The sequence below is a fragment of the Zootoca vivipara genome, chromosome 3, assembly GCF_965207765.1.
Source record: "Zootoca vivipara chromosome 3, rZooViv2.hap1.1, whole genome shotgun sequence".
Classification (NCBI taxonomy): domain Eukaryota; kingdom Metazoa; phylum Chordata; class Lepidosauria; order Squamata; family Lacertidae; genus Zootoca; species Zootoca vivipara.
In genome coordinates this window covers 97,337,164-97,354,509 of record NC_142586.1, presented here as the reverse complement: position 1 = coordinate 97,354,509, position 17,346 = coordinate 97,337,164, and the positions used below count along the sequence as shown (strand labels likewise).

At 43.9% G+C, this 17,346-nt stretch overlaps 1 protein-coding gene across 2 annotated transcripts in view; it reads left to right on the top strand.

Moving 5' to 3' along the window:
• KCNG3 (potassium voltage-gated channel modifier subfamily G member 3) overlaps positions 1-16,732 on the top strand; it is a 29,259-nt gene extending 12,527 nt beyond the window's left edge. For both annotated transcript variants that reach the window (XM_035111220.3, XM_060273040.2), the window contains exon 2: positions 10,251-16,732. In XM_035111220.3, coding sequence (XP_034967111.1) covers positions 10,251-10,896 — 646 coding nt within the window. In that variant the 3' untranslated portion in view covers positions 10,897-16,732. The remainder of the gene's footprint in view (positions 1-10,250) is intronic.
• Positions 16,733-17,346: the final 614 nt, after the last annotated feature.

The following is a 17,346-nucleotide window of genomic DNA, read 5'->3' as shown; positions in this document are numbered from 1 at the left end:
AACTGTTCTAGGCGTATATCCAGTTTGGCAAGTCCTATTCTATAGCTCCCTTTTATTTTTGGCTTCCATTCTAAACTTCTTTAAATAGAGGATTGTGGGTGGATAATGAAAACTATAGGCATAACTTTAAACATATGGATATACTGTAGCTTATCTTCTGCAACGCTATGTGTATTTCAGGAGATGCTCATCAAAGTAACTTACCCCTTTATTTACACTGCATACTGACCAGACAAAGGTAGACTGGGCTTGCAACACATTCAAATTGGTGTGTTTTAAGTGGCAAGTTATGGATTGTCCCAGACAATCCAGCGAAAGTGGAGAACTGCCAAGTCCTGTTCATTTAGAACGAGAGACCTAAGCTCCAACTTACTGAACTTACCAACTTACCAACACACTGAAACTGCTGAGAAGAAACAGAACTTAAGACTGCAACCCTATGCACACTTAGGTAAAGGTAAAGGATCGTGACCGACTCTGGGATTGCGGTGCTCATCTCTCTGGGATTGCGGTGCTCATACAGCTTGCAGGTCATGTGGCTAGCATGACAAAGCCGCTTCTGGTGAACCAGAACAGTACACGGAAACTCTGTTTACCTTCCTGCTGTAGCGGTACCTATTTATCTACTTGCACTTTGACGTGCTTTCGAACTGCTAGGTAGGCAGGAGCTGGGACTGAGCAACAGGAGCTCACCCCATTGCGGGGATTCGAACAGCTGACCTTCTGATCAGCAAGCCCTAGGCTCTGTGGTTTAAACCACGTCCCTATGCACACTTACCTGGGAGAAAAAATCCCACTGAATTGTTTCCAAGGAGTCATGCATAGGATTGGAGCTTCAATTTTGGTTGGCTTGTGTCCATAATTTAATCCATATTGCTCATTGTTTTATCTGACTCCGGTAGAACATCCTTGCACTTATACTAGAAATCAGCAATTAGGGATTCATGGGGCTTTGGGTCTTCTGTCCCTCTAAGGCAGCCTTGGCCAACATAGTGCCTTCTAGATGTTTTGGACTGTAAGTAAGTACAATCACAGTATTGTGCTGGGAAGAGAGGAACCTCTTCTCCCAGCCCAGTGCGATCATTTTTAATTTACTTTTTTAAAATAATATTTATGTTTCCTATTTAAGAAATCTTTGGGTGTAAGATGACACAAAAAGCTATAATAATAATAATAATAATAATAATAATAATAATAATAATAATAATAATATAAAGTTCTCTGAAGAGCTGAGACAGAGATTTTTGCGGTGTTTGCTGTGTGTGTCTGCATGAGTGCTGTGTATGTGGCAAGTATGGGTGTGCTGTGTGAGAGAGTAAATATGGGGCAACATTGCTCCCATTGGCAACACCCTCTTTCACTTTGGCCATGCGCACTGCTGGCCAATAGAAATATTAGCTGCCCCAGTACAGACTTGTCAGCTTTAGAGATAGACGTAGTGAATGAGCGATGTAGCGTTTTGATTACAGGTAGGTAGCCGTGTTGGTCTGGGTCGAAGTAAAATAAAAAAAATCCTTCAGTAGCACCTTAAAGACTAAGTTTTTATTTTGGTATGAGCTTTCGTGTGCATGAGTTTGGTTCATTCCAGTTTTGATTCTACAGCTGGATTCAGGCAAAATGCAAAACCATGGTTTGTGCTAATCATAGTTAGGAACCCATACAATGGTTTGAGCTTTGAAAACTTCTTTTTGTATGCTTTTGTTTCCCATCTGCTTAATTTGTAAGCTCACTTACACTTGTGGTTTGCTAATGGTCTGTGAATTCAGCCATAACTGCAAACCACAGTTAGCACAAACTGCAGTTTGCAAACCAGCTTCAAGCTATGGCTTTATATTCTGGTGTGTGAGCCCCAAATAATCCACTGCTTGTGGGCAGGATTGGATCCAGATATTAAAGCAATTCATGGATTTTCAGTTAGCCACTCGCCTGGTTACCTGTGATCAGAGTCCAGATGGCCTTCAGGCTAGTGTCCCCTGCAGGAGAGGGGAATAGCCATGTGGTTCTGTTATTCTCCCTCCTCTCTGTAGTGTTACCATGCAACCTAAATACTATGTTTCTTGTAGGGTTGAAGGGCCGTAGCTCAGCATGAAAGCACATGCAGAAGGTTCCAGGTTGTGTCTCCAGCTAAACAATTTGAGATAGTAGGAGTATGGGAAAAATGAACATCTCCTGATAATGCCTTGGGAGGCAGAGTGGACAATACTAAGCCAAATGAATGAACCAGTGGCCTAATATTGCATAAGAATCATTATCCAAGCTTCATTGCAGGAAGAACAGCCATGGATTTTGGGAGATAGTGGCCCCTCTTTATAAAATGGATGCATGACTGTGCTAGATAGTATGAGCATCTTAGGTATACTTCTTTGGAAGTTAAGGACTAAATGGATCTTCCTTCCAAACAAATGGACTGAAGCTCAAATTCACATTAACTTGTAAACAGCTGGGAAATTGCCATTTACTGACTTCCATGAGATTTTGCCTAGGTAACAACTGGAGGCTGGAGGGAAATTTACTGGTGTTTTCTAGGGTTTCCTTGATTCTGGAATACAAACATATTCTTGCACAAACTGATGTAGACTAGTTCAATCATGTGCTGTCTTGTCTTCTGTTTTTCCCCCTTCGTGTTTCTTGTCTTGCATATGCTGTGTTTTATTCAGACGTTTAGTGGATTATGAGGCCAAACCTTTGTTTCCCCCCGTTTTTAATGCTCAGCAAATTTACTGGAGAATTTTTAGACAACTTCTGAGGGGGGAAATGTGCAATTTGCAACTGAAAGATGCTTTGACAGCTCGGAATGTAATTACTTTTGAGTACAACAAATTAGCCTTATTGGTGATTTTTAAAAGAATTCTCAGGCTGTCTGAACCAGTCTATATGTAAAATAGGCTATTCTGTTCGGGTCTTATCAGTCAGAGCAGAAAATTAAACAAAATGATTGGTTTATAGTAAAGAAGAAGAAAATCCTAGATTTCGAATCAACAGACAGAATTGCATTAAAATAACTTTCATTAAAAGGCTGATAAATAGTCCAAATTAGTGAGTTTTAGACAAGGACTAAATTTACATTCAACTCAAGTGCAGTCAATACAAAAGAAAATTGAATGGTCATATGTGTTGGAATATGTAGCTGTTGGGAATATGTAGTTTCTCAGGTTTTCTTAATTTAACTATGACAGCATTCACAAATGCTGAATTACAGTTTTTTGGTGTGTTTTTTAAAGACAGCCTCACTGGAATCCTACACGCATCTACTCAGAAATAAGTACCATAGCACCCAATGGAGCATAGTTCTAGGTAAGTGTGCAGGAGTAGCCTTATAGCACATTCATGTCTATTCAGAAGGAAACCTCACTGGAGTCAGGGGGGTCTACTCCCAGATAATTGGTATGGGATTTACAGAATTCAGTGTGGCCTTGTTCCTGTACCCACTTATCTGGGAGTAAGCCCTACTGAGTTCAGTAGCATTTGTTTCTGACTATAGGACAGCACCATCCAATACCGGTATTTCCAATATCAGAACAAAATCGCACGCACACGCACACACACACACACACACACACACACACACACACACAATATTCATCATTACACATAGCAGACCCTATCAAAACAACAGGGACGCCTTTTTTATGCATTTTTCTCTGGCACCATTCATCTATTTCAGGAGTTCCCAGAACTGTGGCCCACGAGCTTCACCTAGGAGGTTCTGCAGCATGTCCATAAAAACACAAATGAAAACCACACAGCATCTAGCGCTGTTACAACAACAGGCACAAAAAGCATTAAGTGATCTGCTGAGGCCCTCTGCAATTTGCAAGTGGTCCACGAGGAAGAAAGTTTAGGAACTACTGATTAATTTTATGATGTAGCTGCATTTTGAAACTACCATCCTGCCACTTGCTTAGGAGAATTTGGGAATTCTTGTAAGGAGCGTATATTTGGGCAGGGCAAGCTGTCATAATTCTTTTTATGATATTCACTTTAAATTAGGTGCTGTTAATGCCAGCTGTCACAACGGTGCACTGAGAACTGGGTGAGGCTTGCTTCTCCTATTGCCCTGCTTCATTAGCCAGGCACAGTTAGGCATCAACTGGTAGTTTTGGACCAGAACCTGGATGGTACTTGAAAATAGCAGCTTATTTATTTATTTATTTATTTATTATCCACTAATTGTTCTCATGCCCCACCCTTCTTCCTAATCGGAGCCTGGGGCAGCTGAAAGCAAAACCACACCAATATACAGAAGCACAAAGCAGCAATTAAGGCTACAACAAATTCGCACCAACTTTTAAAGCAGGAGCAGCAAATGGTACATTCTCTCGCCAGCAGTGTGCAATTAACCACCGAATGCCTGGGGAAATAAAAAAATGCTTTAAGTGCAGCGGAATTGTGTGTGGCAGAGAAAGGTAGAACCGTCGAGAGCTCCTTTTCACATGGCTTCCTTCTGATTTTTTTGCAAGCCGCTTGCAGATTAGCATAATCGACATTGACCACAGGGCCTAGGGCTTGCCGATCAGAAGGTTGGCAGTTCGAATCCCCGCGATGGGGTGAACTCCCGTTGCTCGGTCCCTGCTCCTGCCCACCTAGCAGTTCGAAAGCACGCCAAAGTGCAAGTAGATAAACAGGTACTGCTCCGGCAGGGAGGTAAACAGCGTTTCTGTGCGCTGCTCTGGTTCGCCAGAAGTGGCTTAGTCATGCTGTACGCTGGCTCCCTAGGCCAGTAAAGTGAGATGAGCACCGCAACCCCAGAGCCATTCGCGACTGGACCTAACGGTCAGGGGTCCCTTTACATTGGCCTCGGGGAAACTGCAGAGTTGGACAGGAGGTTTCTTGAGGGGGAGGGGGAAGGATAAGGTACATGTAGTGCTTGCGGCATTCAGCCATCCTTCACCAACTTGGTACCTTCCTGAAGTTTTGGGTTGCACTTTCCATCACCTTTGACCTTTGGTCGTGCTAACTTGGCCTGATGGATTTGTAGCCTAAAACAGGTGGAGGGCACCAGGTTCACAAAGTCCAGGTTACACTGATGCACCAGCCATGGACTGGAATCATGAGCTGCCATCTGAAGGCATTTATTACCACAGCAGTATCGATCACACTGTTTAGCACAGTTGCATCTCTGCCTCTGGATTCAGAGCTATAGATTCTCTTTGCAGTCCTGCAGTAAGTCCTGGTGGAACCACAGATGCCAGTTGCCTCTCTTCCCCACAACTCTCACAGTGCTCTCTGCTTCATATATTCATGAGCACTTGCTATATCCTCCAAGTGATTCATACAAGTCAACAATGGGAAACATGAGCTTTTGAACAGCATTGGAATCCTTAAGGCAAAAGAGAAATGAGAGTGGGTGGAGTGAGGTTGCAAAATAGCACACAAGGCACTCTTGTCTGTGGAGGCTACAAAGGCAACATATTTTACTGAACCCAGAAAAAGTGGTTAATTATTATTATTATTATTATTATTATTATTATTATTATTATTTAAATTGAAATACAAAATAGGTGGTTCCTTTCTGCAAGCATTCCAGTTGTGCAAAACACTTGGGAAATGCTATAACATGATATAAACATTTCCCTTTTAGTCCCCTGAGGTGAGGGTAGATGTCACATGGATGACAAAAAGTGAACAAGTGGCATTGGGAAGAGATTTGACCTCTCATCCCACTTGTGCTATGTCTCCGAATGGCTTGCAGGCCAGTCTGGTTGCTGAACACTGCTATAATCAAAGTGAAACTACGGGGCTACATTTGCCTCTAAATTGTGCGGAAATAGGAGCATGCTGTGTTTTGCTAGCCTGGAACACGCCAGAAACAAAGGCTGCAGGCTTATCCCCAGGCAACTGTATGTTATATCTATGATGGTGGAGTAACCACCTTGGCCACAGGCCAGAGCTCCTCAGGATTTCACCCCACCCCACCCATGGCCCTCCTCTTCAGGAGCTGCTTCATTCGTTTCAACTTCAGGGTTGCCCCACATCCACATCCTGCCTATGAACATTTTGCAAACTTGCAGTGATGTCTCTTACCATGCACTGGTACAACCAAGCTGCTCTATAGACAGTGTGTTCTGCTTTTATTTCTGAATCTTGTTACCTGGTGAAAACGGGGCGATGATAGCCTAGTGGATGTGGTGGTGGTGCAGAGGAGTTGCTGTTAAGGTAAGTGGTCATCCTTTGAACAAAGCCTGGTCACAGTTTATTTACTGAGCAAGATTTAAACACCGCTTGTTCATAATGAAATCTCTCTGCAAGGAAATATTGAAGTGAAGGAGACATGACAGGAGTTGATGATGCAGGTGAGCTGTGCCTAAGCAAGCTGATTGCTAGCTCGGCAGAGGCTCTTTTTATTAGCAAGAATATGCACACGTTTAGGAACAGTCTGACCATTAGCACTTTTACACCATGAGCCGACACATACGTTTCCTCTGATATTTGCGAGACCTGCTCCACCACGTCATGTTCCTACCAAGTGGAAAGTGAGCCATGCTTCTGCAAAGGAGGCAAAGGTCAGAGACAAGAGTGTGACGTACTGGACAGGCTGTGGCCTCTCCATGTCAGGCAAGGTGTGCATCAGCTCTGTGAACGCCATTCCTACAACACACACACACACACAAAGTTTTTTAAAACCAAGTAATTAAAAACATTTAAAAGATAATTAAAAAGAACAGCAAAAGATTAAATCATATCAACATCTGTGTGTTTGGATAAGCTTGCCTGAACAGAAACATTTTACGGTGAAATGATAGTGGTACCTCGGTTTATGAACACAATTGGTTCCGGATGTCTGTTCATAAACTGAAGCGTTCATAAACTGAAGCGAACTTTCCCATTGAAAGTAATGGAAAGTGGATTAATCTGTTCCAGACGGTCCGTGGAGTACTTAAACTGAAGCGTTCATAAACTGAAGCGAACTTTCCCATTGAAAGTAATGGAAAGTGAATTAATCTGTTCCAGATGGGTCTGCGGCATTCATAAACCGAAAATTCGTAAACCGAGGTGTTCATAAACCGAGGTTCCACTGTACAGCGAAAGTGCCCGTCTGATGTCAATAGTCAGGGAGCGCCGAAATTCAGGTGCTGCCGCACTCAAAGTTTGATTTCTTAAAACTCTGGGACAGATATTATGCAGCATGTGCCCTTTGCTGAACATCGAAGCACTTGATTGGGCACATAGGTTCAGTAAAGAGATATCTCACAGATAAACTGGTCTCAACTATTAGAGACCTATTAGAGTTGAGGGCTCTAATAGCAATACCTTGAACTTAGTCCAGTAACAAATTGGCAACCGGTACAGATCTCTGAGCTGAGGAGTTACATGCTGGCAGGGTCTCATTCTTGCCAGCAACTGTGCTGCAGCATTCTGCACTAACTGTAGTTTCCGGATCAGGTGCAAGGGAAGCCTCACACAGAGTGCATTGCAGCATTGCAGCAATCCAGTCAATCACTAGTGCCTGAACTACTGTTGTCAAGCTTTCTAGTTCATGCTGTGTTCTGCCAGGCTGTGTAGCTGCTCCTTCAGGGGGAGTACAACCCCATCCTGGACAGACAGTTGACTATGTTTTGGACCACTCATACACACTGCCTCTGTCTTGCCAGGATTCAAGCTCAGCTTATTTCCCTCCTGCATCCCACCACCACATCCCGGTCCCCATCCAATTCCCGCACAGCCGTTCCCAATTCAGATGTTATGGAGAAACAGAGCTGAGTATCATCAGCGTACTGATGACATCTTGCTCTCAAACTCCTAGCAGCTTCACATAGATGGGGATAAAGTAGCGTCCCGGGACATAGCACAATTGCCATGGGGGCAAAAAGCACTCTTCCAGTGCTGCTCTCAGGACTTGGTCCTGCAGGTAGGATCAGATCCACTGTAGCAGAATGCACCAAATTTCCATTCCTTGAAGCCTGTCCTGGAATGCCATGAGCAATGGTATTGAAACCCATAGAGAGATCAGGAAGAAGGAGCAAGGTTGCAACCCCCCTAGCCTGAAAAGGTCATCCATCTGGGTAGCCAAGGACAGGCCTGAACCCAGATTAGAATGAAACTAAATAACCTTCACCATCCAAAAATGCTTGCAGATGCCCCAGCACAATGCTCTCCGCCACTGATTCCCCTAGCAATTATTTCTATCCAAGGAGTCCGGGGCTGGTTTCTTTAGGAGTGGTACTATGGTCTCTTCCAAGGCAGCAGGGACCGCATCCTCACACGCTCTGGACCCCAGCCAGGCTGAGTTCTCTCTGCTTGATTTCATAAGCTGAGAGAGTACAGAGAGTCAAGATCAGGCATCCCCAAACTGCGGCCCTCCAGATGTTTTGGCCTACAACTCCCATGATCCCTAGCTAACAGGACCAGTGGTTGGGGGAGATGGGAATTGTAGTCCAAAATATCTGGAGGGCCGAAGTTTGGGGATGCCTGGTCAAGATGCATAGCCACCAGAAACTTTGTCCACATCAGCTGACTGCAGAAGCTGAAACGTGTCCCACAGCACACCAGCGACTATTGCATTGGGTACTTCTGTAACTGCAATAACTGCAGAGTCAAGGTCAGTCTGAAGCACAGCGACTTTATCCTCGGAGTGTACAGCCAGGCGGTCACAACTGCTCCTTGGATGTTCCAGGGCCCCCCCCTCCAAAGTGGGAGTGAGCAATCACCGGAACATCCATCGGTTCAGCTACCAGTGATTGCAATGCAAGCAGCAGAATGAGCAATCTTCACAGCCCGCACTGCCACAAGTTAGGCAGGATTGTGTGCCCAACCCAGTGTTTGGCAGGCTTTGAATCTCTCGTGGTGTGATACGTTTATTTCGTAAGTTATCTGTTCTGTATTGTTTTTGTAATCTATATTACAAAAAGCAATATAAAGCACATGAAGGATAACATTAAAATGATTTTCAGAAACTACACAAAAAAACCCCACATCATTAGCAGCATCATTAAAAACGACTTAAGCCATCAGCTTCTGAAATGGCATTATTGCTTGTGCAATGCTGACTACGTACTATTAGAAAGTTTCCACTGTGTTTGAACAGGGCATTCAGTTTGAATCAGAACAGTCAATGCTGTTGTAAAGGCCCCGTTCCAGCTTTCCCGTCACCTGGTAATAACTGTATCTGGTGCCCTGATTTAAGGATGTTGGTAACACAGCGTTCAGTTCAGTTCAGTGACTTCAACCACCTTGGAGAAATGCTTAGGCTGTTTTACAGTTGACTGGTAATTATTCATCTGGGAAATCATTTTAAAAGGGCCTAGAATAGAGTCCTGGAGGGGAATAAAACTGCAGACTAATTTGATCTAAATGCAGGAGTGCTGATCCCGTGCCACACATGCACACATTTCGTCAGCTTTTTCTCCACTGCACCATGGCCCGCTACTGGTACCTAATAGTTTTTGGTAGTATTATTGGTTTGCTTTCCATTCGTCCCAAAGGAGCCCAGGGCAGCAAACAACAAAGCTGCTAAATTATACAATGAAAAAAAAATGAAAACAAATGAAAACAAACATTAAGGGCATCTAAAATCATTTAGAAACAACCACGTATGTAACAGCCCCATGACTAATAATTTCAAGGTTGATGTAAACTGTATCTTTCAGCTTTCAAATGTCTATGTGAACAGGAATGTGTTCCAATGCCTCCTGAATATTAATGAATGAGAGAGGGAGACACACCTCACCAGAGAGGGCATTCCACAAATGGGGGAGCCACCACCTCAAAGGCCCTGTGGTGGGTCAGTGCCAACCAGGCAGCACCAACAGAGCCTCCCTTGTTGAAAGTAGGGTCTAGGTTTGCTCTTTAAGGTGCTCTGTAAGGTACTTGGGTGCCCAAGCTGTTTGCCAATACTTGACCCAACGTTGTCAGTTCCTCAATTTCTTAGATATTAGAGGTACATTTTTGACATGTCTTAAGATTTTAAATAAATGCATACAATCAGAAAACATAAAATCAGGCATAGTGGAATTACTAAGAAAAATATATTTCTATTTTTCTCCCCCCCAAAAAGCCATCAGTATGTAAAAAATCAGGCTTTAAGAGGTGTTTCTGGCAGGCTGTAATCCATTAGTATCTTACTAATAGCCGCTAGAAACCTGTTACCTGTGAACTGAATCAAAATCCAGTAAAAAAACCCTCTTATTTGGCATGCTTGTCTACTAAAAGTCTGAGTCTGTGTCAATGTAATAGTGTCCCAAGTTCAACCATCCGACCAATCAGAGTTCCCCACAGGAATTGAATTGTTTTGCTTGTGTTTCTTTCAACAGGATAATTGAAGCAATCTGCATAGGCTGGTTCACTGCCGAGTGCATTGTGAGGTTCATCGTCTCCAAAAACAAGTGCGAGTTTGTCAAGAGACCCCTGAACATCATCGACTTGCTGGCAATAACTCCCTACTACATCTCTGTGCTGATGACAGTTTTTACAGGGGAGAATTCTCAGCTCCAGAGGGCTGGAGTCACCTTGAGGGTCCTGAGAATGATGAGGATTTTTTGGGTGATTAAGCTTGCCCGCCACTTCATTGGCCTTCAGACACTTGGCCTGACCCTGAAGCGATGCTATAGGGAGATGGTGATGCTGCTCGTCTTCGTCTGTGTTGCTATGGCGATTTTCAGCGCACTTGCCCAGCTCCTTGAACACGGGCTGAAATTAGGGAAGCCCAACGAAGGCTACGCCAGCATCCCGGCTGCTTGCTGGTGGGTGATCATCTCTATGACCACGGTTGGTTATGGCGACGTATGCCCCGTCACTGTACCTGGAAGGATTCTTGGAGGGATTTGTGTGGTCAGCGGGATTGTCTTGCTGGCCCTGCCTATCACTTTCATCTACCACAGCTTTGTGCAGTGTTACCATGAGCTCAAGTTCCGGTCTGCTAGGTACAGCAGGAGCCTCTCTGCCGAATTCCTAAATTAATGGATAGCACAACTGCATTTCGTAGCAGCACTTATTATGTTGAAGGAATTGACCGGGCCCCTCCTTGTTCCTTCCCTGTTCCTGGTGACTGACAAAAGGAGGGGCAATGCCCTATGCCCTTAAAGGAATGCTTTCCCCCTCTCCACCTGCAGGGTGACCACTTTCTCATCACAGGGATGAAAGCCAAGCACTCATTTCCTTAGTCTCATCGCACACGAGTGTCTCCAGCTTGTTGGACATTGCAGGCGGTATGCACTATTTAGAGTGAAGCACATGCATTTAAAAAAATGTCTTTGATTTTGATGTTCTCGTTCATTTCAAGGTCTGTTTTCAGGAGCACGCACCGTCCAGAGACTCAAGCGATCAAGCTCGGTGCACCCAAAGTGGGTGGGTGCCTTTTGCATCAAATGGCTAGCCGCCGTTGAACTTGGCTGTGGGTGTTGCAAAAGCCATTTGTGATTCAGTTTCGGGTGAGAAGGTTCTTCTTTGCAAGGAGAGAAGGTTAGCAGTCCAGTTTCTCCTGAACAAGCCATTGGGTATCTCAGTGAAGCTTTCCACGTTGTAGTGTAAGTTGTGATTACTGGGATCCCTTAGAATGTGGTATGGGGGAGGGGCTTCTTTGTCTCTTTCCCAAAAATTGGTTATTGAGCTGTAATTCTGACATACTTAATGGCAACAGGCTGGAGTCAGAGGACTGAAAGTGATGTGAGACAGCATTGCTTGTGGAAGTTGTGGTGGACACACTCATCCTGCCGCCATCTCTCTTTATTGGGGGTTTCTCCAGCAGCCTCTTTGACCAGAGACAATAGTGGATAAAGAAACGGGGAATGCCAACCTGGTGCCTTCCAAATGTTGTCAGTCTCTAATTCCCAATTCTTGCTATCTTGGGCAATAGTCAAGGATGGTAAGAACTGTAATGCAACAACACCTGTAAGGCAATTGGTTGAGGAAGGTTGATACGAACTATGAGAAATTATTCCTCCGCCCTACTTCCTCCTGCTCTCCCCTGTAAAGGTGCCTGTTTTTCCTCTGTTAACCAATTGTAAAACTTAAGTGATAATCTCCTCTTAACATTGGCTCTGCTTAGAACAGTGGTTGTCTGGCAGTGTTAAGAAGAACTTTAGGGTTCCCTTAAGAGCTTATCAAGGGTTTCCCCAGTGATGAGCTCAGTAATGGTAGACAAGCCAGGACATTACTAACAGTCTCCCCCTGCAATGCAAACAGATGCTATTTTGGTGCGTTTTGAGGTTTCAGTTGAGTTGATGGCAAAGCTCAGCAGGCCTAGTCAGTTCCAGATGTGAGAAAGCTCACCTTAGAACATGTCTGTCAGTGAACATGTTTGTCTCTCACACAGGGCTTCCTCTGCAGATGAGTCAACGTAGAAAGGGTTTGCTTAATATGGAAAGTTTGGAAACCATTGTGTTCCAAATGCTTGAATCATTACCTAAAATATTCATCAATTTGCATGGTAAGAAAAGGGAATCCTATACAGAAAGATCGTTTATTTGGAGCCCTTTTATTCCCTCCTCATTTTATTAACAATTGCAGTACAATAGCCAGAGTGGTGGAGGAGATAAAGAGAAAGGGCAAAGTAGTAAAACTCCCTGCCTAGCCCTGAAAGTAGCCCTGAAGCATGTTTCTGCCTCTCAGCCTAGATTTGCTTACAAGGTAAGTCATTCATAGGTCAAGGTGAGAATAAAATAATGCCATATGTAGAGAAGGGAAGACCTGGAAAAACCCCAGAAATTTTGGGGGGAAACCAGGTTTTTTCTGGAAAAATGGGGGGGGGGAAGTGTGTGGAATATTCAAACTACAGTGGTACCTCGGCTTACGAAGGCAATCCATTCCGTGGCACTCTTCGGAAGTCGAAAAAGCGTTCATTTTGCGCATGCGCAGACCGCGCACGGGGCGAAAATACTTCCGGGTTAGCGGACTTCGGAAGTCAAAACCTTCAGAAGTCGAGGCATTCATAAATTGAGGTACCATTGTATATCAAACTGGGTTTTGTTTTGTTTTTCAAATTTTCAAAAAGAAAAGAAAAACGGCTTTGGGAAAAGAACGGGGGGAAACCCTGGTTTCCCTCCATTTCCCTCTGGGGTTTCCCCCCCCAGGCCTTCCCATCTCTAGCCATATGTGAGTTCCTTGGAAGAAGTATAGAAAACAAATGTGGCAATAAAGTAAGACACACAGATCTCCCAGGAAAATAATTGAAGTTTCATACCTGACTTACGGACTAGTTCTCCACACTATAGTGGCAGGGAAATAGGGCAATGGGGAATCAGATACGTAACATACTGAGTTCTGGCCCAGGAACTTCTGACCTACGAGCTTCCAGATGTGGTTGGACTTCAGTTCCCATCATCCCCAACCATGGTCCATGCTGGCGGGGGCTGATGGGAGCTGGAGTCCAAGAGCACCTGTGAGGTTTACAGGTTCCCCTTCCCTAGTCCATGGTCTAGTCCAGTCTCTGGAAAAACCTCCTCAGACCACCCCACCAGTTTTTTTAATCCTTTGACCAAAACTGTCCATGCCTCCTTTGTTTTCTTTGCCAACCATGGCTAATAAGACGATTTTATTTTAAAGGAGAGATTCTTTGGATCATGTTGAACCATGGCCATCAGCTGTGCCTCATTGGCAGATTTGCAGTCTTCATTTATATACAAATATATTGCAATCAAATGGGGATTTGTTATCCCCATCTTTGATAATGATCCTTACAGAAGGAAGCCATTCAGACCTGATATACTTCAATATGGTTTATTGATTGAAAGGACAAAAAATAAAACACAGCTCCGCTGATACGGAAAAGGAGCTTTTGAGCTAAATATAAGTTGTGCTATGTAAAAAGCAGTATGTACTCTCTTGTAAATGTAGAACCAAAATAAAGGAATTCTTGTTCTTTTGTAGTGCTGCTTAATGGCGCTATTAATACGGCTTAGGAAAGCTGCCATAATAGACTTACGCTGTTTGAACATTAAATATAGGCACAGTCAAGCCAGGACTGTTTGCTGAGAAACGTCAACATGGAACTTCTTTGTTTCGTTCAGAGTCTCAGAATCTGCCTTTTATCTGAATTGGTGTGTTCACCTAAAAGCAACACCATTGTGAAATGCTTATTGTGAATGTGTTTTTGGAACATCTCTTGCTGTTGCCATGCGTTCCCATTTAACAGCGTTAGGAATTTGGCAGAAACCAGTTTCAAATTATTGTTTATTTTAGATCTTGAACCGGCTTCCCATCACTTCATGCACAGTTTTTATGTGGTCAGCCAATAGTGCCAGCCTCAGCATAGCAGCATACTCCATCATGCTGGTAACTCCAAGAGAAGGGTGTGTGTGTGTGTGTGTGTGTAAGCTGGTAGTTGCTTTCCTCCCCATGGAGAATCAAAGTGGCATGTGATGTGAGGTTCCGACCAGTCACAGAGAATCCAGGAAGGTTTCAGATGTATGTCAGGTACTGGATGAGCCCAGAAAGGCATATAAGATCATACTAATTTGCGAGTGTGAGCAGCTTGCAAGCACCAAAGAAACTGATCTAAGGGAAGGACCATAACTCAGTGAGAGGGCACCAGTTTTGCATGCAGAAGGTACCAGATATAATTCACGGCATCTCCAGGTAGGGTGGAAACACCCTTGCCTGAAACACTGGATAGCCTTTGCCAGTCACTGTAGAGAAGGGTTTCCCAAACCCAGCCCTCCAGCTGTTTTTGGACTACAACTCCCATCATCCCTAGCTGGCAGGACCAGTGGTCAGGGATGATGGGAGTTGTAGTCCAAAAACAGCTGGAGACCCACGTTTGCTGTAGAGAATGCTGAGATGAAGGGATGAATGACTCTGTATAAAGCAGCTTCCTCTGTTCCTATGATCTCAGGGCAGGGGTCCTCTTGCCTCCCTAGTGACTGCTAGAGTAGTCATGTGATTGTATCCGCCTGCCAACAAATTGTCTAAACTGCCGCCATTTTTAAAAAGGAAGAGCACATGCCAGCTCATGACACTGACAGGAATATCTCCAGCCATTCAGAAAGACAAGCTATAGTCACTATTTTGGGGCCCTGTGATCTTCAGGAGTCACAAGGTCAGTGCCCAGTGGATGGAAAGAGTCCTAATGACCACGGGTGGTGCTTTGCCTAGCAAGTCCAACCCAAAATTGTTGGCCACCTGATAATGACAGCTTCCTTGACCTGACCTAGCCCCATGGATGTAGGCACAGGGGACATTTATAATACAGAAACATGTCGTGTTAATGGATAAATGGGCCAAAAATGTGACCAGTGGTTTGATTCTAACTACTGCCCTCCCTTAGTATCACACATTTTTTACACTATGTACATGTTTGGAGTCTTAGTTCCATATGAGGTTTAGGGAATATTGTGCCTTGGGTCTACTAATTCATGCCATGTGTTTATAATGCAAGTGGAATGCATAAAATAATAGAATAAATAAAAAGTGCATTGTCAACCATTATAAATGCATACAAAAAATTGGATTGCATCTGATATAAGTTGTAATTGGAGCAGACCCACTAAAATTAATAGACATGGCAAACTTAAGGCCAGTGATTTCAGTGTATCTACTCCCACTTTTTTTAATACAACTCATTCAGCATAGTATTGATTCTTGGCTTTTGGGAGGGGATATCTGATGATAATTGTAGAATTACTGATGTATTTCACATCTAATGCATCAAAGGAAAAGTTGGGTGTTGCCTGATACACAATATGGCCTATATGTACTGATTTGCACTGGGACATCATTTGATGAGGGAAACTCCACAATGAATGAGCTTGATGCTTCAAAAGATGGAACACATTGCTCACAATCCATTGGAAATTCTTCTTGTATGAACCCCCTCCCCCTTGCCCCCAAAGTAAATTGTCCAAGAACACTTTTAACTGGCTGATCCAATTCAGAAGTAATAATGTAATTCTAACCATGCATGCTCAGAAGTAAGTCCTAGTAATAAATATTAGTAAAAAATTTATTATTTATACCCTGCCCATCTGGGTGGCTCCCATCAGAATAGTAAAAACACGATAAAACATCAAACATTCAGTGAATTCACTGGGGCCTACATCCACTTAATTGATGTTAGAATTCCAGCCTAGGTCAATCTGGGTAGAATTCAGCATTTGACAATCATTCCGCCAGCTTGGCAGATGGAGCAATCCCTCTCTTCTCCACCCATGTCCTGTTCTGGGGGTTCTCCCACCTTACTCCCCAGCCAATTTTGGGTGGTGAGGCAGGAGAAGGGGAAGCTGTATTGCACTAGCAAGAAGTCCTTGTGCAGGCTTACAGTTTGATCATGCAGAATCCTGCATTGCAGGGGAATCAACTGGATTACCAACTGTACAAGTCTATGATTCTATTATTCTGAAACAGGAATACTATACCTTAAGAGCAGGTTGACAAAGTCTGGTAATAATGATATGGTTTTCTTGTCCTCTGAAAAGGGTCGAAGGAGCAGATTTCCTTCCCCATCATGGCCAGGGGGCTTGAGCCACAGAAAGCCTGTCTTTCTTCAGAAGGACACTTAAAACAGAGAACAACACGGAATCTCCACTGAAATTAATGGCATCCACACAAGGGGTACCTTCAGCCCAAACTCCGCCATTTCTATTAGAGCAGCGCAGCAGTCATTACGCACCACCATTTCTACAAATACAAAAGAGCATCGTTACCTATTTACTCAAGGGAATGTTTATGAAACACCGGTATATATTAAGTTACATTTTTTAAAAAATATGTTTTGCGGCTTTAGTTGCATTGCAGAATGTAAAATTGCTTATTTATGTATATTTCATTTTTGTATTACAATAAATTATTATTTTGAATAGGATACAGAGGATGTTTTTCAATAGCTATTCAGAGGTTTTCAGCCGGTGTGCTCATCCACACACAAGCCAGTTACAGATGCCAGTGTAACATTGCTATATCTCTGTACGGGAACCATGGTTCTTTTACCTGGAAACAAAAACTAACTGAGCTTTATATTAGAGGTAGCACGATGCCTTATGACAGAGACCAGGAATCTAACCATGCAGACGACATGACCCCAATTATTACCCGTGTGGGTGAGGCTGATGGGAGTTGGGAGACTATGAACTCGCTCCCACTGAAGACAGTGATGGCCACCAACTTGGGTGGCTTGAAGAGGATTAGACAAATTCATGGAAGACAAGGCTAATAATGACAAGGACCATGCTATACTCCCAGCAGCAGCAGTATGTCTCAATACCGGTTACTCAAAATCAGGTGGGCAGAGAGTACTGTTGCGCTCATGTCCTGCTTTCAGGCTTCCCATAGGCATCTGGTTGGCCAGGGTGCTGAACTAGGAGGGTCATCCACCCAGGTGCATACTTGGGGATTGGGCAGGTTGGCCCCTGCAAAGGGTGCAGGCCTAGGAGGGTGCAAAAATCATGCCTGCGCGCACCAGGGAGCCTAGGTATGCCT